The 21,267-nt window shown below is 48.3% G+C and overlaps 6 protein-coding genes across 6 annotated transcripts; 3 read left to right on the plus strand and 3 right to left on the minus strand.

Moving 5' to 3' along the window:
* Positions 1 to 383: 383 nt before the first annotated feature.
* MICPUN_77461 (predicted protein) lies at positions 384 to 3,293 on the plus strand (the record flags this gene model as incomplete). Its single annotated transcript, XM_002507194.1, has 16 exons — positions 384 to 559; positions 623 to 742; positions 802 to 887; positions 948 to 1,002; positions 1,059 to 1,133; positions 1,208 to 1,313; positions 1,369 to 1,458; positions 1,520 to 1,636; positions 1,702 to 1,800; positions 1,852 to 2,018; positions 2,077 to 2,158; positions 2,215 to 2,337; positions 2,440 to 2,610; positions 2,671 to 2,781; positions 2,835 to 3,005; positions 3,066 to 3,293. The coding sequence occupies 16 exons, from the start codon at positions 384 to 386 to the stop codon at positions 3,291 to 3,293; spliced, it is 1,977 nt and encodes a 658-aa protein (XP_002507240.1).
* Positions 3,294 to 4,124: 831 nt separating this feature from the next.
* HEC1 (predicted protein) lies at positions 4,125 to 6,590 on the minus strand (the record flags this gene model as incomplete). Its single annotated transcript, XM_002507589.1, has 12 exons — positions 4,125 to 4,289; positions 4,354 to 4,422; positions 4,478 to 4,604; positions 4,662 to 4,727; positions 4,789 to 4,868; positions 4,941 to 5,186; positions 5,259 to 5,348; positions 5,404 to 5,520; positions 5,583 to 5,654; positions 5,717 to 5,827; positions 5,888 to 5,944; positions 6,006 to 6,590. The coding sequence occupies 12 exons, from the start codon at positions 6,588 to 6,590 to the stop codon at positions 4,125 to 4,127; spliced, it is 1,785 nt and encodes a 594-aa protein (XP_002507635.1).
* A 503-nt stretch (positions 6,591 to 7,093) lies between these two features.
* On the plus strand, positions 7,094 to 8,325 carry LAG1 (predicted protein; the record flags this gene model as incomplete). The annotated part of the gene is made up of 2 exons (XM_002507195.1): positions 7,094 to 7,324; positions 7,450 to 8,325. 2 exons carry the CDS (start codon positions 7,094 to 7,096, stop codon positions 8,323 to 8,325), a joined length of 1,107 nt encoding a protein of 368 aa, XP_002507241.1.
* A 590-nt stretch (positions 8,326 to 8,915) lies between these two features.
* On the minus strand, positions 8,916 to 9,893 carry CK2B (predicted protein; the record flags this gene model as incomplete). The annotated part of the gene is made up of 3 exons (XM_002507590.1): positions 8,916 to 8,996; positions 9,065 to 9,214; positions 9,318 to 9,893. The coding sequence occupies 3 exons, from the start codon at positions 9,891 to 9,893 to the stop codon at positions 8,916 to 8,918; spliced, it is 807 nt and encodes a 268-aa protein (XP_002507636.1).
* Positions 9,894 to 11,190: 1,297 nt separating this feature from the next.
* On the minus strand, positions 11,191 to 13,434 carry Mus81 (ercc4-like protein; the record flags this gene model as incomplete). The annotated part of the gene is made up of 1 exon (XM_002507591.1): positions 11,191 to 13,434. One exon carries the CDS (start codon positions 13,432 to 13,434, stop codon positions 11,191 to 11,193), a length of 2,244 nt encoding a protein of 747 aa, XP_002507637.1.
* Positions 13,435 to 16,431: 2,997 nt separating this feature from the next.
* Positions 16,432 to 21,255, plus strand: WDR35 (predicted protein; the record flags this gene model as incomplete). The annotated part of the gene is made up of 21 exons (XM_002507196.1): positions 16,432 to 16,448; positions 16,512 to 16,572; positions 16,657 to 16,713; positions 16,766 to 16,820; positions 16,887 to 16,978; positions 17,032 to 17,400; positions 17,464 to 17,556; positions 17,617 to 17,656; positions 17,726 to 18,159; positions 18,211 to 18,396; positions 18,445 to 18,525; positions 18,597 to 18,695; positions 18,762 to 19,001; positions 19,064 to 19,241; positions 19,319 to 19,464; positions 19,545 to 20,075; positions 20,138 to 20,326; positions 20,399 to 20,459; positions 20,540 to 20,862; positions 20,939 to 21,057; positions 21,144 to 21,255. 21 exons carry the CDS (start codon positions 16,432 to 16,434, stop codon positions 21,253 to 21,255), a joined length of 3,483 nt encoding a protein of 1,160 aa, XP_002507242.1.
* Between the last annotated feature and the right edge of the window lie 12 nt (positions 21,256 to 21,267).

Below are 21,267 nucleotides of genomic sequence, written 5' to 3' on the forward strand. Positions count from 1 at the left end.
AGCCCTCCTCGGAGGCTTATTGTTGTTGCTTGCACATGCTGTCGAGACACGCGCTCAGACCGCACGCGCTCGCGGCTCGGCTTACGAGGCATGTCTAGTGTCTGAGGAGGATATGCAAACCCCCTGAATAGTATTTAATTACAAATCGGGGCGTACACGGCATCCACGCGTCGGAGTGTCCCTCGAGTGTGATGTGCACGTGTGCGTGTTCGTTCTCCTATGAGCAAATCCCCTGATTTTCAAAAGGCCGGTTTATTAAAAAAATACGTCACCCCTGTCGTCCTTAACCAGCAAGTAAATGCATTGGTTCCGCAATAACCTTTTTAAACGGTTCAAAAAAGTTTGCGAAACAGAAGCAGCGCAGGTCCTAGCAGAGAAGTATCATGCTCATCGCAGATGAGAGACAACTGTATTTGAGACAGCGTTTCATCGACTTTCTTGATTCGTCGCTGTTCGGAAACTATCACAAAGTTATTGAGGATCTCATCGAAAGTAACGAGAGGCGTTTAGCGATCGACTTGAACGCACTGCGCCAGTTTTCTTCGGACTTAGCTACCGGGTGAGCCTAGAGGGTCTCCACGCTGCAAATCACAATCTAATTCTAGCGCACTTTTCTCTGTAGACTACTCCGAGAGCCGGGAGACTATTTGTTAGCTTTAAAACAAGCAGTTGAGGAGTTAGTTGGTGCAATAGATCCAAAGTTTCTCGGGCACGGCGATATCCACGTAACTCTCACGGGAGGGTAAGAGCCAAGTTATGCAAGTTCGACGACTGCAAAACCAAGACTCTTCTCCTCCACAGCTTTGGATATCACCGCATCTCACCTCGAGAGCTATTGTCGCCATTCCTTGGAAAAGTTGTCAGCGTCGAGGGAGTGATAACAAAATGTGCGTCTCCTTCATCACTTCGAGGTTGTTCTTGCTGAAACAATGCTTTGATGTTGGAAGGCTCCTGTGTCCGTCCGAAAGTTGCGAGAACTACTCACTTTTGCGAGGCTACGGGGTAAGATTCTTGCCTGTGTCAAATCTTTGGCGGCTTGATGCAAGGCTTCATTGCAGGAGCTTCATCACTCGGGAGTACAGAGATTCGATTTCAACAACCGGGGCTCCAACAACCTCCATCTACCCAACAAGGTCAACTTGTATTATCCCGTGAAAATCACCTTTACATTGGATTAACTCTAAACACTACTTCTGACCGGCAACAGGGATCAGAACGGAAATTTGCTCACGACAGAATTCGGTTTGTGTTCGTATCGTGATCATCAAACACTCGGCATGCAAGAGATGCCTGAAAACTCGCCTGCTGGTAAGGTCAGTTTTCCAACCGAAATCGATCGTGCTGCGAGACATCCTCCGAACAGGTCAGCTTCCACGCTCTGTCGATGTTATTCTAGAGGACGACTTGGTAGATGCGTGTAAACCTGGTGATCGAGTGAGCGTTGTTGGTATTTATAAAGTTGGTCTTAATCTTTTCCCACCGCATCCGCAAGCTACATCATTTTTTGTCTTTGTCGAAGGCCATTCCTGCAAAATCGATGGGATCGGGCATAACTGGAGTATTTCGGACCGTTCTCGTCGCACTCAGTGTTTATCAACTCAGTAAAGAAGTCGCAGCTCCAGCTTTAAACCACGAGGTAATCATGCTACCTGCATATTGAAACATCAAATCATTTTGTATGAAAACGGTTAACTTGTGAAGGACATACAAAAAATTAACGAGCTCCCGAGGAGAATGAACCCCGACGGGTTACTGGAACTCCTCGGTCGATCATTTGCCCCGTCTATTTGTGGTCATGAAGTGCGTCTTTCATGCCGTTTGCATCCTTGATCTTGATTGATGTTGCTTCAGGAAATTAAAAAAGCGCTCGTCCTCTTACTGTTCGGCGGCACAGAGAAGAATCTTTTGAATGGGACGCACATTCGTGGAGACATCAACTGCCTAATGGTTGGAGACCCATCCGTCGCAAAGTCTCAACTTTTAAGATGCGTTATGGGCGTGGCTGCGTATGCAGTCAGGTATTCACTTATTCCTGGCCGCCCACTGCCTCTCTTGAATCTTCTTACACTCTGGCAGTACTACCGGACGAGGATCTTCCGGTGTCGGTCTAACTGCTGCAGTTACCACTGACCAAGAAAGTGGTGAAAGAAAGCTCGAAGTAGGGAGCCCTGTCCTTTGCGAAGTCGTGTAAATCATACCTTTCCTCTCGAGCAGGCGGGTGCAATGGTTCTTGCAGATAGAGGAGTGGTGTGTATTGACGAGTTTGACAAAATGAATGATTCAGACAGGGTCGCAATCCACGAAGTTATGGAGCAGCAAACTGTTACTATTGCAAAGGTAAAGGCACACTTTAATATCCCCCTCCGGTTTCTTGATCTCTCCTGGCAGGTGAATCAATCGATTACGACTCACTTTCTGCTCCTTATTTTGATTCTCAAGGGTGGCATTCATGCTTCGCTGAATGCTCGATGCAGTGTAGTGGCAGCCGCAAATCCAATATATGGCAGCTACGATCATAGCCATGGAATTACGCGTAACATCAATCTTCCAGATTCACTTTTGTCTCGCTTCGACATGCTGTTTATCGTTCTTGATAGATCTGACTCAAAGGTGGCCATTTTCGTTGACGCGTTTCCCTGCATTTTCTAAGCGTGAAGCGACCGTGTCCAGGTTGATCGAGCCATCTCCTCGCATGTCCTCGACATGCATTCCCGCGAAAATCCAAGTTTGTCCACAAAATTAATGTTGCAGAGAGATGTTACGCTTGCACAGGGCAAAAATGTAAGCACTTGAATTGTGTGCGGCTGGATGAATACACTAAATTCAAATTTTAGGAACTTGAATCATCCATGTACATGTCTCATGGTGCCCTTGGAGAAGTTTTGTCGAAAAGATTTCTTCAGAAATACATATACTATGCAAAACATAGACCCTGGGAGCCTACCTTAACACCTGGTGCAGAGAACTTTATTGCTGAGCAATATTCTCGATGGAGGGTTGACAAAGTAAGGGCACAGTCCATTGAATTCAATTCTCGTTGACTTTCCTGAGTTGAAATTTTGCAGGCGACCGAGTCGCGAGCTCGACGAACTCTACCGATCACGGCGAGGACCTTGGAGACCATGATCCGTCTCTCAACAGCTCATGCAAAGATGAGAATCTCGAAATCAGTCGATGTTGTTGATGCCTCTGTCGCAATCGACATAATGCGATTTGTTGTCGAGGCAGAAGGCTTAACTGTAGACAAGACAAACGGGACGGGTCCAGAATATCACCAAAAAGACGAAGGTTAGTATCATGCGCACTAATATATGTCGTCGCCGAGCTAATACGTGGTTTCCTCAGTAACTGCGTTAAGCAGAGGCTCTCTTGCAGGCATTTCGATGTCAAAGTTTTTAATGTTTCAAAAGAAGTTTCAAAAGTACGCTGCTTCTGCTCTCTAGTTTCCAAGCTTAGTAGCATGCCCTTTCCTACAGACTAATGCAACATCGCGAAGCGATCCAGTTGCAAGATCTTCATGAGGAAACTTCGGCCTGGAAAGCCGATAACGAATTCACGACAGAGGAAATCGGAGCAGCATTAAATCACATGCAGGTGTGTGCATAGTGGAATCAGATGCCCCGCAAATTATGTTAAAACTAAATTCTACAAGGCACTTGATAAGCTGATGATGCACAACGACACCATTCATCTTATTTGACGCACATTGCATCACCTTCGCATTTCTCTTCTAATGAAAATAGCCCGCGCCGCACCTGTGGTGCTTTTAAAGTGAAACATGAAAATTGCACAAATCATCATTATCGCCGCAAACAGATGTTAATCTACTTGCACGTGTTGCAATACCCAATATTTATGTTTCACTACAACCACAATCACTATGAAACCAGACAACCTCGGCGTACTTGGCGGCGAGCGCATCCGTCAGCACCGAGTTGGTCATGATGCCGATGCTGGCATACGGAAAGATAACCCACGAGCGATGGTGTCAGACCCATGAACGGACCACGCAGGCCCTCCGCCTTAAGCACCCCGGCGATCACGATCGCCATCGAGCACCCGCCCGCGCTCTTGACGATCTCCAAAGGGTATAGCGCCGTCTGCGCCGCCGCGCCCGTTACATTTTAGTTACGTGACTGCGAAGATGCGTGCTGGTTTCCATGGAATACGTCAAAAGTATCCTGCACTTGTTGTTTGTGGCCCATAAGCGCATCCAAAGCCGCCAACATCGAGTTTTGTGTCAGGAGCTTTTCCTGTCGCAGACGCTGTGCATGAAGGTCGCACGAGGCCTGAAAAATCACGAAGGTGTCTAAGCACTTAACGGCGCGCGTGCAACATTTTTGTATTGATTACCTGACAGTGGCGAAGTATAGATTCAACATCCGCGACTATGTTCTTTGGAAATCTCTTTTGTAATTCAATCTGCTGGCTGAAACATGTGAGTACTGCAACTTTCTGAACAACATAAAGACCTTTCCTGCTCTTCTATTTCTGCTATATTCGACATCAACACCTTCAGTAAACTTTGAATACGGTTTCGTTCGGCAACATAGTCGTGCTCGTGACGACATACATTCAGATCGAGAGCATTCACCAAGACCATTCTGGAACCGTTTGCATTATTAGATGATGATTATGAAGGGACATGAAAACTGACGCGCCTTTCTTGAAGATTTTTCTGACTTTCTTGCAGATTCTGCGCAAACAGTCGCTCGCGCTCAATACACCTGCATACAGAGCACAAGTGAGTGCAATCGTGCGTAGACATGGTCCAGCTTTCAAACCAACCAGTTTTTCTGCATGTGAACTTTGTCATTATGAACTCTGTTGACCGCCAAGCGAAACGAAACGAAAAATTCCGAGTCCATCTGGGAAAAAAAGCATCATTAGCGGTTCAATTAGATTCACGACACTGCTCAACAAGATGTAGCTGATCGCACCGTTTCAAGAGCCTCAAGGGGAACATGGAGATGATCACTAGTTGATGAGGAGTCGGCTGGCGCGCCGATCACGCCAGAGGCAGACTGAACATTCCACGCGTGGTCACGCAATAACGATACACCGTTTTCCCAGTCTGTAAAATCAAGCTCGATTGAAGCATTCGTTGCGTGAGAGATATTCTCAATAGTTGTTCGTTTGGTCTTAAGAGCAAATACGAGTGATTCTGTTTCTCCTTGCCCGGAATTCTACAGTTTAAAAAGGTGGTGTCAAAAGTGAGAGACGGGCGTGATGTGGAAATAAGTGGTTCTAGTCCTCACTGATTCGCTCTGGGAAGGGCCATCAGAGCCGTGGATAAAAGCAGAGCGTCGTAGGTGAGCCGTAACCACAGCTGCATCCTGGATGGAAGTCTGAACAAAAAATAAAGACAATACGCTTGCCGGCAGTAAACATGAAAACAGTCACCTTGTTGCTCAAAATGCACGTAATGATATGCGTATGTCTTGACTCAGTGTTCTCAATCGAGATTCTCAAAGCATTCGCACTGCTATCATATACATCGGCTTCACGAAGCAGATAATCCTGTTTAAGTCATGTCACACCAACAAGACGGCGGGGATCCACGAAATCAGGCACAGGAGCACCTTATCTAAGGGCACTGTTTCGTCGTCTTTCCAAACCATTTCAGTGAGTGCATGATGCAAGTCCGAGTTGTCCTGTTTTGCATTCGACCTGATGAGATGTGAAAAGTGTGGAAGGAATCGAGGGCGGCATGTACCGATTCGAGGGCCTGGATGCCGTTGGCGAGGTCTCGTGATATTTCTGTCTGTGCAGAAACAAACTCGCGCTCGAGAGTTGTGGAAGCTTTATCGTCACCAGCGAGAAAGTACTGAAAGTCACTTGTTAACAAAAACATGTATTATCCAGGAAACGAAGTGCAATAACATACCGCATAGGCTCGGTACGTATGGTTGAGAAAATTACTGTCGCGTCCCTTGGACTGTTCCTGTAAATTTGTCCAAAAGTTTTGAGGCAAGAAAAGGAAGAACTCTTGTTGAAGAACTCACGACTTTTTTCACCTCGTCCTCGTAGATGTAGACGTGGACGAGCCAAATCAAAGCCGCAAGTAAATAGGGCCACGTATGTGCGCTTCCAACAGCATATAGTGAACTCTTGCTGATTTGGAAAGGATAGCGCAACTGCTTGAAGACAGTTGTTATGTCTTCCTCAGACTTGGAGCCTAACTTGAAATTTTCATCTAGTACTTTGAACAAGAAAGAGACGAGCGATGCAAATTCCTTCGTTGTCGGGGATGTCATTGCCTTCGGCGAAAGTGAAGAACTGAATCCATGAGTGCTGAGGTAGGATATCAACTGCCTGGCACATAAATTGGTGAACGCCTTTTCCCCGACGGGTCTTGGATCGACGCGGGGTATGTGTCCGCTGAAGACATGGGCGTTGCAATCTCGCCCGAAATCTATGCGTTGTCCGTAAATCTCACGATTGAAAGTGCACGCTGAGCCATTTCCCCCTGAACCGACTGAATAGTCATCCAGCTGTTTCCCAACGCTTTGATTATGACCGTTCACCGTCGCCCTTTTGGAAGCGCCCAATGCCACGAGATGACTTCGACTTCGCACGGGATCTTTCATACTTTGCACGAAGACGGGTCTACACACCTGGAAGCTGTATGCGCAACTCAGGCGGCCACAATGGATGTGAGTTACTTGCCCTTTTCACGATATCCAAGGGCGGTCGCTGGCGGAGATCCTAGTTTCTCAAGTGTTCCCCCCATGCGGACAATTTATTTCATTCATTTTCATTTCAATTTTCATTTCAAGCAAGCGCAGTGACACACGGGCTTGTTCCATTACATAACCACATGGTAGAGATTTTGTACGGATGCTCCATCGGCACTAAAAGCCCATACAAGCTCAAACCGTATGGACAAATACCCTGACATACATATGATATATCTAGTGTTAATATTATCATATATATCTACAGTAGTAGTATGGATACCTTCGAAGGTACAAGTAATAATAAGCAAGTAATAAGGTACGTAAAGTTGTACCTTCGAAGGTACGTAATAAACAACTCCATCATATGATGCAATATAATCATATGATCACATATGTGCAGCTGTTCTCTGAAAATGTTCTCAAGGTCCGTTTTTCGACGCAAATTGACACGCATCCTCCGTGTTACTAAAGTAGCTTTCGAAGGTGCGACTCAGAGATTCGACGTTGACATTGGGCGTATACCCGGTCGGGGGTGGAATTACAACTTTCACATGTCCAACATCGCGCGCTGGTCGATCGTCATCAACGAAACACTTCGACTCCTCAACGCACTCACCTGCCGTATTTTTGCAGATGAACTGAAGGTGGGTTAGAACTGACTTCGTGTTCGAATTGTCGACTATCTTCCCCCCTCGGTTTGACGAAGGCGCAAAACTACCCCTCGATATCCTTTGGAGCCCTGAGTTCCGATCAATCTGTCATTGTCCAGGGTGAGCTTCGCACACCCGTCTTCGAGGGCCAAACCGACTTCTTGGTGTTCCTGCTGTTGTCCCTCGGTCTCTTTGTCATAAACTGGGGGCTTCGCCTCGCTATCGTCGAACCACTTGCTGCGCTTCTTCTCGGTAGTCGCTCTACTCGATCACGAGTTCAAAAATTTGCCCAGAGCTCTCTTGAGATGATATTCTACGGGGCCTTTTCTGTATTTGGAGCCTCTGTTGTCCCAAAACAGGAATGGTTTTGGCCCTCAAAGCTCTGGTGGTCGGAGTTCATTACTGGAGAGTCATTATTTATGACTGATGAACTCAAACTCTATTACCTTCTATACGCGGCACGATATTGTCAAGGAGCCGTTTCTGTATTTATTGAGCACAAACGCAAAGACTTCTGGGAGATGCAGGTACATCATTTTGTGACAGTTTCCCTGATAGGCGTTTCTTACGCGTACGGTTGGAACCGGGTGGGTGCTGTGGTAATGGTTCTGCTAGATCCCGCGGATGTGCCCCTGCACATTGCAAAACAGTTCAAGTATATTGGAGATGCTCGCGGAGGTAATACTCAGAAATTTATGCAGGCGGGAGCAGACTTCTTCTTCGTTGTGTTCATGCTGCTTTTTGGCATAATGCGCCTTGGTCTTTATCCTTACGTGGTATGGAGTGCTCACATTGAAGCAAGAAGATACTTCGTATACGGTTATGGTGCTTGGACTTGTGTGGTGCTGCTGTACGTCTTGCTTATGCTTCAACTATACTGGTTTGCATTGATCCTCAAGGTCGCCATCAAGGTTATCACAAGTGGCACTGCAGAAGATGTTCGGAGTGACGATGAAGATGAGGACAGAAATAAAATCCCCAAGAAGAACAACTGAAACATAATCGTTTCCGTTTTTCCCGTTGGCTAGGGCATACTTTGCTATCGCAGATTACTTTACATCTTAGCCATTTCATCGAGTATCCTGAAAAAATGCTCGTCGTGGCTGGGATGTCTGATTATCTTCCTAAAGAGTTGTTGTCCTGTCAACGAAGCCGCGATGCGATCATCAAAACTAATGTGATAATTTCGCTGCAAAATTCGGTTGAGACACTAGACGACGCGATTGTTGCCTGAAATATTTCATTATCTTGATTTAGTGTTGTGGCTCTTAATCATTGGTCTCTGGTCAATGTCTTTGCACAGTGAAACCAGAACAACGTTTCGCTATAATTTAGATGATCCGTGGTGTCAAGGAGATCTGGAAACTGGCGTATTCGGAGAATGACGCGTGGTAGAACAATAGATTGGATCTTCATTTATTAAGATCTTACGTGAATTACAAATTTCAAATAACGACTTCTTTGTTGTAAGAACATGCTTTAACAATGACCACGTTTCTCTGCTGAAGCCAGAAACCTTCATGTGAGGTTCTGATGAAACACTCGAAGGAAGCATCGATCTGAAGTCCAGCGTAATTCGATGCGCTCACTTGCGGTTGTGCATTTTTTCTCCGAAAAGATCATGGCGGTCATTGGATTGGTTGTTCCCGTCATTTTGGTCTCGTATCTGCGGCGCGGCAATATGGTTAGGGGATCCGGTTTCATGAAAGCAGTGCTGATCGGGACAAAACACACCTTGAAACCAAAAATTTTTGGCACATACATCGATGAGCTCTTTTGCGGCTTTAAGTAACCATATGTCATGAGAAAGAGGTGTGGAAAGGTAGTTCCGAAGTATGCGCCATCAATATTTCCTTGATACTTGCTTCGGGGGAAAAAAATTTCCTAGACGTTAAAGCTCAGGTTAGACCGTTACTCAGGTTTTAATTATGATATTCGAATGAAAGACGTAGAAATTATCACGCCTTCGCAAGTTTTGCACACTTACCTCACATTTCGGGCAGAAAATCTTGACAGTAGCTGTTCTGAACACGTCAGATGTACCAACAGGTAAGCAAGGATGGTTGTTACAATAGACACGCGGGCAACGACCGAAGTGACATTGCTTGTACTTTTCGAGCATCGCGACCATGCCACGACTGGTGAGAGTATATCGCGCATGAATGAGACCGTATAACATCTCTGCGGCAGACTCGACTAGTTCATGTTGTTGCTCAGTCAGCATGTCATCATTTGGAGACTCCACGTCCAGGATTAGGTCAAGCGCGTAGTCGTAGTAGGGAACCATACTACTCAGGCCGCTGAGATTGAAGTCGTCCTGAATGTACTCTTCATCGACTTCGCAAAAGAATTCATTCCCTTTCAAGCTGCAAAACCATGATATCCAAGACTGTTCATCCTCGTCCGCTGAAGAGTTACCAGTCGACGCGTCGTCGGTAGATTCTGTGTCCTGATTGAGGTAGGTCGGCTTGTTCGGGAAACGTTCCTCAATAGTATCAACTGTAGTCGCGGCCAAAGTATTTACATTGCCATCCCTTGAATTCGATCTTTCAACAGTTGACATGATGGGACGGAAGACGATAGCTGCGAAAGGGATGCTTCTGATCACCCAGAGGGTTTTCAGATACCTTCGTATAAGTTTGCGACTTGCTCGTTTGAAGAATTTAATCGGTATTCTGTATTTCAGGCAGGTGTGAGCACCCCCGAAGGGAAATTTTTCAGATTTGTCCGCCCGGTTGCTCCCGAAATTTTTGATCGGGTAGCGTTTGAAAGGGAGTTGAAAAGAAATTTCGCCTCGCGAGGTCCTTCGCTCCGTCGCGGAGCGCACCAGAAACCTCAGACTCGCTCGCGCGGCAGCGGAGGAGTGCGGGCGAGGGTCGAGAGCGAGGGGACGCTCCGCGCTCCTCGCGCTCGTTCGGCTTTGCTCCCTCGGAACCGCGCTCGTCATGCCGTACGGCGCCGCGCGGTTGAAGGGGAAAATAGCGTTTTGAAAGTGAAAATCGATCAAAACGAAATTGTTCAGATAACTCGTCATTCTTGAGTTAATCCTCCCGTACGGTAGTAGTAGTAGTAGTAGTATCTCCGGGGTGTCCACATACAGCTGCCTGAAATCCAGAATAGCACTGTACCTACATATATCATACGGGATATTCCATATTTTATTATCCGTGCAAGGTGCACCCCTGTGATGAGAGTGATGAACAGGACGTTTATTTTTGGTTCGCGGGAGGCTGATTTGGGACGAGTCTCGATGAAGCTTCGGTGAAGCCTCGGTGAAAGACGCATTGAGAAAGGCTACTTATCCATGGTTTGAAGCTGAATTTTCGTCGATACATCGGTCAACTTCGACGTCTATCACCGCCTCATCGGAAGACGCTTTGGCGTCGACTATTCGTTCACAAGTGGCGTGCGTGTGAGGACGACGACCACGTGCACGCCAAGCGCAACGATAACGACGTCACGCAGAGCAGTCGTCGTCGAAAGACACGGAAGGCGTCGCACAGTTTTGTTAGTCTGCATAAAGTAACAAACGACGACCGTACGGTTGTTTAGTCTATGACTTTTGCAAATGATCGAGCTCTCGACCAATCCCAAGCACGAAGTTAATTTTAGACGAAGGTGCCATTACCTTTGAAGCAACCCTCCAAGGTACCTTCGTAAGGTACCTTCCTTCTCATAATGGGGGAGTGCCTGGCAAAGACGATGAGGTACTCTACAACCAATAGAATCGGTATATGTTGTGTGTATGATGATTACAATCGTATTTCGTTTGCGTGTCGCGAGCTAATTGGATTTGCGTCCAGATTTTGAGGGAGGAGGCTCGAGGGGAAGGGTGCCTTTGGGTGCGTGAATGCACGTGTTCACTTTATCGCCGGGGTGAACACACAGCCAAAGAGCTGCGTGAAAATCGCCCTGCTCACCGTGTTTCCGACGGTCCGACTCTTGGAGGACGGCAGCATAGCAAGAAGGTTCGCCGCCGCGGTGGAGTCCGGCATGCAGCGATCATACGCCCGCCTGAGATGACCTGGCGTGGGATACCTTCTGATGATGGCGGTGGCGATCTCGACGCCGAGCCCGCTCACCTGCATTAGCATTGAGCCCCACACGTTCTTGACGGTCAGCTTCTGCTGCTTCGCATGCTTCATCCGCTGGTTAAACTCCCAGAGGGTCGGAGGCCTTGGTACAACTTCTTCCTGAACGACAAAATCCCAATCGGCGGCTTGATTGGGGCCTGTGCTCGCATCGCAAAGGACCTCAGAAGAGTCGTCGCGGGTGAGGTGCGCGTACATGTCGGCGAGGGCCCTAGTCATGCGGGCGTACAACTGCAGTGTATCGTGGGTGTCGAATGTTCGGATCACTTCGAAGCCATCTTGCGCCTCCGTCTGAACGGTGGCGGACTTCACCGCCCTCCCGCTCGCCTCGTTGCGATCGAAACGGTCCATATGTCGAAAGTCGCCCTCCACGAGGTAGGATACCCCCCGTAGCCCCAGGCTCTTCAGGTGATACTTCTGCTCCGGATAGCGCGAGTCTCGGATGGAGTTGGATAGGTCATCCAGCCGTTTGCGCTCGACTATCGCGTCCAACATGTGGCAATCCCCACACCCTTCCCCGTCGTCCAGCAGCCCGACGCGCGCGGCGTCCTTCTTCCTCGCCACCCATGTGGCGTCACCGATCTCCATATGCATGACGCACGCGCGTATGTCGTGCTGCAAGCACAGATCCGTGACAACATCGCGATTTATCTTGACCCGCGATGTTCGCCCGCCCATGTTCTCGCGTTGATCGACGACAAGGACCACGTCGTACACGTCGCCAAAGCGTTGGCCGGGAAGAAGCGTCGGTAGTCGGGGCGCGTGGCCGAGTAACACGTTTTCAAGATTTCTGGAAGCAGTTCCGTCCCGCGCCGGGACCAACGCGTGATCTGCCACTCCCTCGCAGCCTTTTTGGTCGTCGTTGTCGTTGTCGCTGTCTTCGATGCATATCACTTCATCGTCGCTTCTTCTTCCTCCTGGGGTGGCCAACGCCGTGTCGCTCGCGCAGTGCTGAAACGCCAGCTCGACTAGTTCCGACTTCTCAGAGCACCCCGCGATTTGGATGTGCGCGAGCTCCAACATGTGTTTCAGCTGTGTAATAGACATGGAGCTGAACTCGTCCGCGGTGCGGACGCCTCGCCTCGTAGATGTCTGTTCATCCACGCGCGCGCGGATGGGCGTCATTGCGATGGACCCAACGTCGCTGCGCTGTTCCATTCTAGCGGCGGCTCTGGCACGTCCCGGCGCAGCCGAAATTGCTGCGCCCTTCTCTCGCTCCCTTTTCCATGGTTCCAAAACTTCTCGTTCCCACCTCGCCTTCGGACCATTATCGATTGCCGCATCCACTGCATTACGTTCGAACGCGACGCATGCGCAGTCCCCTCTCCGGTGGGCCACTGCGTGCCATTCCGCGCACCACTCCACGCCCTCGTCCGTGAGCTTAATTTTTACCGGGTTGGACCACCGCATCGCTAGTGGAACGTTGTGGCCGTGTGGAGCCTTGATGAACGAAGAGTCAAAGCACGACCATCCGTTGTATTCGAATCTTCTACCGCCGCCCCGCCCTCCGCGGTACCTCGCCGTCGGATCGGCCATGTTCTGCACACCTGCAGCGTCGCCACGGATTTTGATCCCCTGGTTTGAGAGCCCAGATGCTTCGGACTCGTCCTGAAGCTCTTTGATGCCGACTATTTTTCGGCCTTCGAGGTACAACCGATGTAGCGTGCACCCGATGGCAAAGGCGGCAGTCCTGTAACCGGGCTCCCACGGGGCTTTCGGCCCGCCCTTGGCCTTCTTTGCCCGCTTTGCCAGCAGCGTGTTGTCGACAGTTTCGCACAGATGGCCGCCGGCGTTCAGCGCATTTGATGGTGCGCCAACGGAACCTCCAGTCCAGCCGGCGCCGTCCCATATCATGAGTTTCCCCTCAGTCAGAATCGCGCGACTGGGACGGAACGGATCGATCGCATCGTTCGCTCCGATCGCCTCCCGTGAGCGCTTCTTCCTCTCTCGCTCCGTCCTTAGCCTCTCCAGCGTCGCCTCTCGCACCACCTCACCGGCGTGCCTGGCGGCCATCTCGAGAGTTAGCTCGTCCGCGTTTGGAGGCCCCGGAGGGAACGCGTCGAGATATTTCGCGAACAACGACTGCATCTCGGGTCCGACCCCCCTGATGTCCTTGACGTGCTCAAGGTGTCGCACCCTTATCGGGCAATTCATGACGCCGCTCACGACTTTTTGGAACGCGCTGATCCACGTTTCGCTGTTGCGTCGCTCGACGGAAACAATGCGCAACTTTTCGAAAAACAACGCGAGTCCGACGTTGCCCGGATGCTTACATAGCCGCGATATGGGCAAGGGGGTGTGGCGCTCAGCTTGTACCTCCGCAATGCACCGGCATATGTCACCCCTGTCCATCAAGATGCTACGCTGCTTTCCAAAACTAGTACTCGCACCCTCAAGTGCTCCGAAAACGATGTCAAAGGATCCCCTCACAAATACGAAGGTACGAATGCGAAGGTCCTTAAGAGGACCTTAATAAGACCCGTAGGTGCCTCCCTGTGAGTCTGACCAGATGGATCGTTTCTTGATTGATAAATTTTCTATGAAATCAGTCTGCCGACAGATGTTGAGAAATCCCGCTCGAAATCCCGCTCGGTCATGGTAGTCATGGTGGCTGGGGGCGCGCGGGCACAACGCGCACGCACGTGGTCACATGGGTGCAACACGGCGCGGAACCTACGCGGCCGCCGAGGCCGCTACCGCCGCGACCGGTTCGGAGGCTCGCCCATCCCAGGCATCGCCGTCCGCCGCCGCCGCGGGGGCTGACGGGGCGAGCCCGATGGGGACCGCGGGATGGTCAACGAGGGCGCCCCGATGGTCGACAATGCTGGGGACGAGGATGAAGAGTCGTCCGACGAAGAGGAAGAAGTCGTGATCGACACGGCGAGAAATCTCGAGTGCGGCAGCGCATGGAAGATCACGCCCGAGTCCAAGTGACACTGCCCGCGGGGATGCAGCCGAACGTCGTGCACATCAACACCTTTTGTTCCGACGAGAACAACAAGTTGTGGGGGGAAATCGGGTACACGGAGGTGGCCGCCCTTCCCCACACGGCGACCAATCGCTTCAAGATCACCGACGACCTCGTCAAGGCATACGCGAAAATCGCCGCGCGCGCGAATGACCTCGGGCTCAGCAAACCCGCCGAGGACGGCGGCTCCAAGGTCATGTTGATGCCGCTGGTGACGGAAACGTTGCAGAGGCAAGGAATGGTGAGGAGGAGGAGCCGGCGCCGGCGACGCCGTTGGCGACGACCGCCCCACCGGAGGCGGCGCCGTTCACGCCTCTGGGCACGCCGGATGACCCCATCACCATGGACATCGACCTCGCTCAGTGAGACACGCGCCCCCTCGCGGGATGGATGGGATGGTGATGGTTGTTTGAGAGCCGCTCGAAGGCCGCTCGAAGTGTTATATGGATTTGAATCAAAAATAGACCGTTGAGTTTCCCCATATAAAATCGCGCGACCGACCGCAGGGATTTTCTTTATTTATAGATAATTTAGACTAGCAATGTAGGGTGAGGTCCGCAAGGATTTTCGCTCAAAATCCTTGCGGAAAATCTTTGCGCTTCACCTAATTTTAGTTAGGACCGAAGGGACCTGTCCAGCCGGCTGCTGCGCAAGGATTTCAAGTTAACCAAATGATGAACAGGAACGTTCGGTTCCGGGAGGCTGATTTGGGACGAGTCTCGATGAAGCTTCGGTGAAGCCTCGGTGAAAGACGCATTGAGAAAGGCTACTTATCCATGGTTTGAAGCTGAATTTTCGTCGATACATCGGTCAACTTCGACGTCTATCACCGCCTCATCGGAAGACGCTTTGGCGTCGACTATTCGTTCACAAGTGGCGTGCGTGTGAGGACGACGACCACGTGCACGCCAAGCGCAACGATAACGACGTCACGCAGAGCAGTCGTCGTCGAAAGACACGGAAGGCGTCGCACAGTTTTGTTAGTCTGCATAAAGTAACAAACGACGACCGTACGGTTGTTTAGTCTATGACTTTTGCAAATGATCGAGCTCTCGACCAATCAGAAGACGAATAAAATGTGACATAGTTCGAAAAAAGTTGGGGTAGAATGTGGTACGGGTTACTAATGTGACTTCTTCACTGGTGTTCCTCGTCCCAAATTACGCCAAAATTGCGTGAAATGACTTGAAATGGTGTGAAGGTCAAGCTGTTGACCTAGGTTCATAGGCAAATTTTTGATAGGTATAAACTTGGGGGAACTGGTGTATGTAATGAAAATTTCAACAACCCTGCACCTCTGCCATCATGTTTGCAAGCCGACTTCAGCAAGTTCAAAGCGGTCGGTCGCAACACTACTCTCAGGGAATGTAACTTCGATCCGATGGACGGACATATAGGGGGAGCACAGAACGAGACCAAAACCTTACAGGGACCGGGGCGGGAATGGTCATCCTTGAGTTAATTTCCCCTTATAAATCCTGAAGCGTGCCACGCGCTTCCAGGAGCGGTTTTTCACCTGCGCAAGATGCGCGCTCATGTAGCCGCTGACGCGCGAGTAACAAGCGGCACGCTGTATCTTTAGGGTCCGCGCCGTGTCTTTAGGGGGTGGGGGTTGGGTTTTCAGGGTTTAGAGATTAAACTGCCGCGAAGCGGCTCATCGGCCACTCCCTATACACATCCTGAAGCGCGCCACGCCCAAGAAAAAAGAAATCTTAACAGAGATTCAGATAACAAGCAAGTAAGTACCATGCATATATACATCTCGCCAGTTCATATTCTTTCGCCCTTTATTAATAAGTGTTAACAATCAAGTTTCGTACCTTCGTTTACCTTCGTTCGAAGGTACGAATGAAGATACACCCTCGGAACTTTCGATTTTGGACCTGTCGCGGTGACTTTCAGCTGTGGGGAAAGAGAGGATCAGCTGTGCGTCGTAGCGCGCCCCAAACCAGTTGCGTCTAGGTCTCTTGTAACCTGGACGTCGACATCAAGAAGAGATCAAGTTGGAACGGATCGGAACTCAAGAAGTACCAAGTTTCTACATGTTCGCCTTTCTCAGGTCCACGCAACGCGCCTCTTGTCCCTGCTCAACGCCACTAGACTGATTCCAATCACCGTGCAGTAAAAAGATCGCACTGCCGAATAGCGTTCAGGTCAATTGCATCGCTTGGAACTCCACACAGGCATGTGCACGACTTACGCAGTGTTTATTTCTAGTTTGCGACCGATTTTTTGACACTGCCACAACGTCCCGTATTTTCTGACAGGGTTGGATTGCTTGTGGAGGGAAGAATGGCATGCTGAAAGTGCTTCTTCTCGAGAGGGTGCGTCGCGTAAACTTCAGGTCTTCGGGGCCTCATTACTCGCGGTTATTAGATGTCCGATGGAGGAAGTAACCTATCTATGAATCAGACCCTACAAGGTCACGAAGGTTGTCAAAACATAAGATTGTCTTGGCTTTCATGAATAAATCTGATGCGTTTCTACCACAAAATAGGGGCTGTTATGACTGTCAGCTGGAATGAAAATTATCAGAAGTTAACGTCGAGTGACCAGAATGGTCTGATAATTGTTTGGACATTGCACAAGGTGCGCCGAACGGGCTCGCAGGCGACATCCGATTTAGTATAATCTTTTTGCAGGGCATGTGGTTTGAGGAGATGATCAATAATCGTAACAAATCCTTCGTGCGCGATATGAAGTGGGATGGGAGCGGCATGAAAATTTGTATTGTTTATGAAGATGGTGTAATAATTGTTGGTTCTAGTGACGGAAAAAGACTATGGGCTCATGAGCAAAATAAGAAGCTTACACTCGTTGAGTGGTCTCCCGATGGTCAGCTGATACTGGCAAGTACCGCTGAGGGAGAATGTTACGTCTATGATGCGTTCGGTCATCTTTGCGATGAGTTTATCCTCTTTCCATCTGACCGCCATACCGTGGGTCCACTTACATGTATGACCTGGCATCTGCAAAACAGCTCCTGCTCAGAAATTTCTCGACCATCATTGGTACGTCAAATATACAGCTGTTCACCATCTGCAGAGGCATCATCGTTCGACCTTAAATCACAGGCGTTCGGCTTTGAAAAGGGATTGGTCCAACTGATGAGAGACGAAAAGGATAGAGATCCTTTGATTATCGATGTTGGAATCTCCATAGTGCATGTGAGCTCAACATCCACTCCGCTTCGATCTACCTTTACATGATGAGCAAGACCTTTTCAGTTGAAATGGAATATAGATGGGACAATCCTTGCAATTGCTGGTGATGACTCGATACGCCTCACAAACACCACTTATCTAATTTCACTCATCGATCTGCTTCAAATATTAGGTGTAAGCTCCAATTCTTCAGATCCTCGGGAGATCAGCAAAGTGAAGTTTTATGATCCCCGTGGCAATCTTCTTCACATCCTTCGCCTCCCAGGAAAAGCAATTAACTCCATCGCGTGGGAACGCACTGGATCGCGGTTTGCTATGGCTGTCGACAGCTTCGTGTACTTTGCTGATATTCGCCCAAGCTATAGATGGGGAAACCTCCAGAATGTCATTGTTTATGCATTTACCAAGCTTGGAAGGGAAGAAGACTGTGTGATGTTCTGGAATCATGAATCCCTTCAGAAGCATGCCAAATATATCAAAAGTCTAATTGCCATATGCACAGCCGGTGATAATTGTGTACTCGTGAGCAAGAGTACGATAGCAGATAATTTCTTGCTTATTCTCTGCGATTCGATGGGCACATTAATCAACAGCACTCGTGTCAAGGTTATTCACAATATATCGTCGTCACTTATTTCGTCTAAATGCATCTCATAGGTAAATCCACTGTTCACTGCAATGACGGAGCAGTACATGGTTGTAGCATCGCAAACATGCGTATATTTGTGGAGTGTTGACGGCCTCGGCGAAAGCGGTATTTTAAGCTCTCGGTTTCGCGAGGAAGAACGGAAAGAACACGACAGTTTAGAATCAAGTGCAAGCATGAGGTGTGCGATGGACAGGGCACGGCAAGGTCCCGAACCTTGCTCCCAATTCACAATTTCGTGACAGTACCACAATCAAATGCCTTTCGTGGACCCTACATTGAGATCATGTGATGACCACATTTGCGCCTTGGCTGTGTCCGAGCAGGTGTTACTCCTTTATGACGGCACTCTCATTATTCGTGTTCAAGTGAATGTCTTGTCTCAATGGCTTTGCAGTATGTACTTATCGGGATGCAATCTGGGGTACTTGAATGTTATCGATTACCACCACTGAATAACTTGACAGTCAAATACAAACTGACGAGTCGTCCACGTGTAAGACATATATTTCACGGATAAACACATTTTACGCGATTGAACGATCTCTTGTCTCCCTTGCAGCACATGTCCTTCAACTGCAACAGCACAAAATTTGGTGTGATTGACGTCAATGGTTTGCTGACAATATTTGCTATGGACACCGAGTCCCTTGATGAACCATGTAAAACTTTAAATCCTGTTTTGATTAATCATCGTAACGATGCATGGGACTTACGATGGAGTGACGATGATCCTAATCTTTATGCTGTCATGGAAAAAAGTCGCTTGTACATTTTTCGGGGAAACAGTCCTGAAGAACCGGTATGTTGACCATTCATTCGTTCTGTTGCTGAATTGATCTTCATACTGCATGATATTTTCAGATTGTCTCACAAGGAAACATTTGTAGCTTCTGTGATCTCCGCGTGACGGCAGTATTACTAGATGAAGTGATGAAAGATCCTGAAAGGCCAAAGAAAGAACATCTGATCCTCAACTTTGAGACTAAATCTCTACGAGACATGCGAAGATTATTGAACCGGAATGTTTATTTTCGGGAAAGTATAAGTCTTTTTTATGATCACGTTTCGGGACTAAAGAATCATTTTTGAACAATGGATCCTTCCTCGAGGACGCAGTGAATTTTGCAGTGGCAAATGATCATCACTGCTTGTGGCGATTGTTGTCAAAATCTGCACTGGGGAAACAAGAATATGTAAACGCATATCAATGTTTTGTACATTGTGGAGATTATCATGGAGTTCAATTAATAAAACGACTCGAGGTTAGACATTCTTTGACTGTCAGCGGACGAATTCTTTGTCGGATCAACTTCTGATACAAAACTGATACAAAACTGAACAGATGATTGATGATGAAAACGTGCGAGAAGCAGTATTGATTACTTATTTTCAGCAATTTGAAGAGGCTGAGGATATGTATACCCACAACAATCAACTTGAGCATGCCATAAACTTGCGTTCGAAAATGGGTGATTGGTTTAAGGTTGAAAAACTTCTGCACAATATTTGTGCAGAGGGCAAAGCGCTTGCGTGGATATGGGACAAAATCGGTCATTACTTTTACGAGCGACAAAAATGGGCAAGGGCGGCTCCCTATTTCTCAAGATCAAGCAATATCACTAAGCTTGCTGAGTGTTTGTACTTGCAAGAAAATTTCACTTCTCTCGAGCGAGCGGCAGACAGAATAAATGAAGACTGCAATGCCTCAAGTGCACTGGCACATCTTTTTACAAGTGCCGGAATGTGCGAGCAAGCTACAACGGCCTATCTCCACGCGAATGATGCAGAGAGCGCGATCAGCACCTGCATCGTCATGAACAGATGGGAGCATGCTACAACTGTGGTAGGATCGCTTGAGTTTCATCAAGACATGGTGGGTGTGTGAATTAACTTCGTCTACTGGATATATAATTGTTTCTGCTATTGAACTATTAGGACATGGTCATAAATGCTAGTGCGGGTATGCAGGGTGAAAGAAGACATCTTGTAACCTGTGATTTGCTCAGAAAAGCCAACCGGCGGACTGACTTTTTACTGTGGCTCTGTCGAATGTTTAGCGAAAGCTTCGCACTGAAGAGCAATGCTCTCCACATGAAAAAAATAAACGTACTGCTTGCAATGGAGGCAAGTTTACATCATTTTTGAGCTGAAATGTTATTTTCGGTCATGATATCAACTATGGACCCGTGTGATCAGGCAACAAAGGTGGAACAGATTCCATCAACGGAAATAAGTCACGGCAAGTTGAAACGTGGAGGTATGCGTGTTCTCGATATACATTCAGTTTGAATCCACGCTTGACTTTCCCTTTATAACACGCCTATTTCGGGACTAAAGGAGACCTTTCAAATAAAGACCTCTTCCAAATGTCAGCGAATTATTTCTGGCGACAAGCTGAGGCATACCATTTTTGGATACTAGCCCACAGACAGCTTTACGAGGGGCAATTCGAGTATGCAAGTCGAACTTCACTCATTCTTGAGGAATACGAGGACGTCATAGATCTTGCTCATACACAGTCGCTGATTGCGATGGCCTCATATTGTTGTAGAAATTTCAGTAGGTGCAGCAGATCAATCATGAAATTGGGAAGACTAGATGCATCTATAAGTCTCACATCGCGGCAATTTTCTGACATGACAAGCCCAATTTTCATGCAGGTGAGTTTATTGTGTCACTGTTTCACCGGATTAGAACAATTGCCATTATCCGTGTGATGTCTGACCCTCCAAAACGCGCTCACCTGCACATCATAACATGAATCAAGATCACGAGGCATTTACATCGATCGCATATGCCTTGTCATATGCTCAACTCGATAGCATTACGAGTAATGTTTGTTTCGCGAGTGGCAGGCAGGAATGAATAAAATCAGAGAATCTTGTCCTGATCTTAGGCACAATCTGAATCTTGCTGTGCAAATATTTGACTCCACACGATGGCAATTTGGCGCCGGTCACGATTCCGAAAAATGCAAAACATGCAGTCGAAGTAGTATTGTTTCTAAGCTGGGTGTTCGTGTCGCATGTCCTCTATGTCATTCTGTGATGTGAAATGATTCTTGA

The sequence above is a fragment of the Micromonas commoda genome, chromosome 1 (genome assembly GCF_000090985.2).
Source record: "Micromonas commoda chromosome 1, complete sequence".
Taxonomy (NCBI): Eukaryota; Viridiplantae; Chlorophyta; class Mamiellophyceae; order Mamiellales; family Mamiellaceae; genus Micromonas; species Micromonas commoda.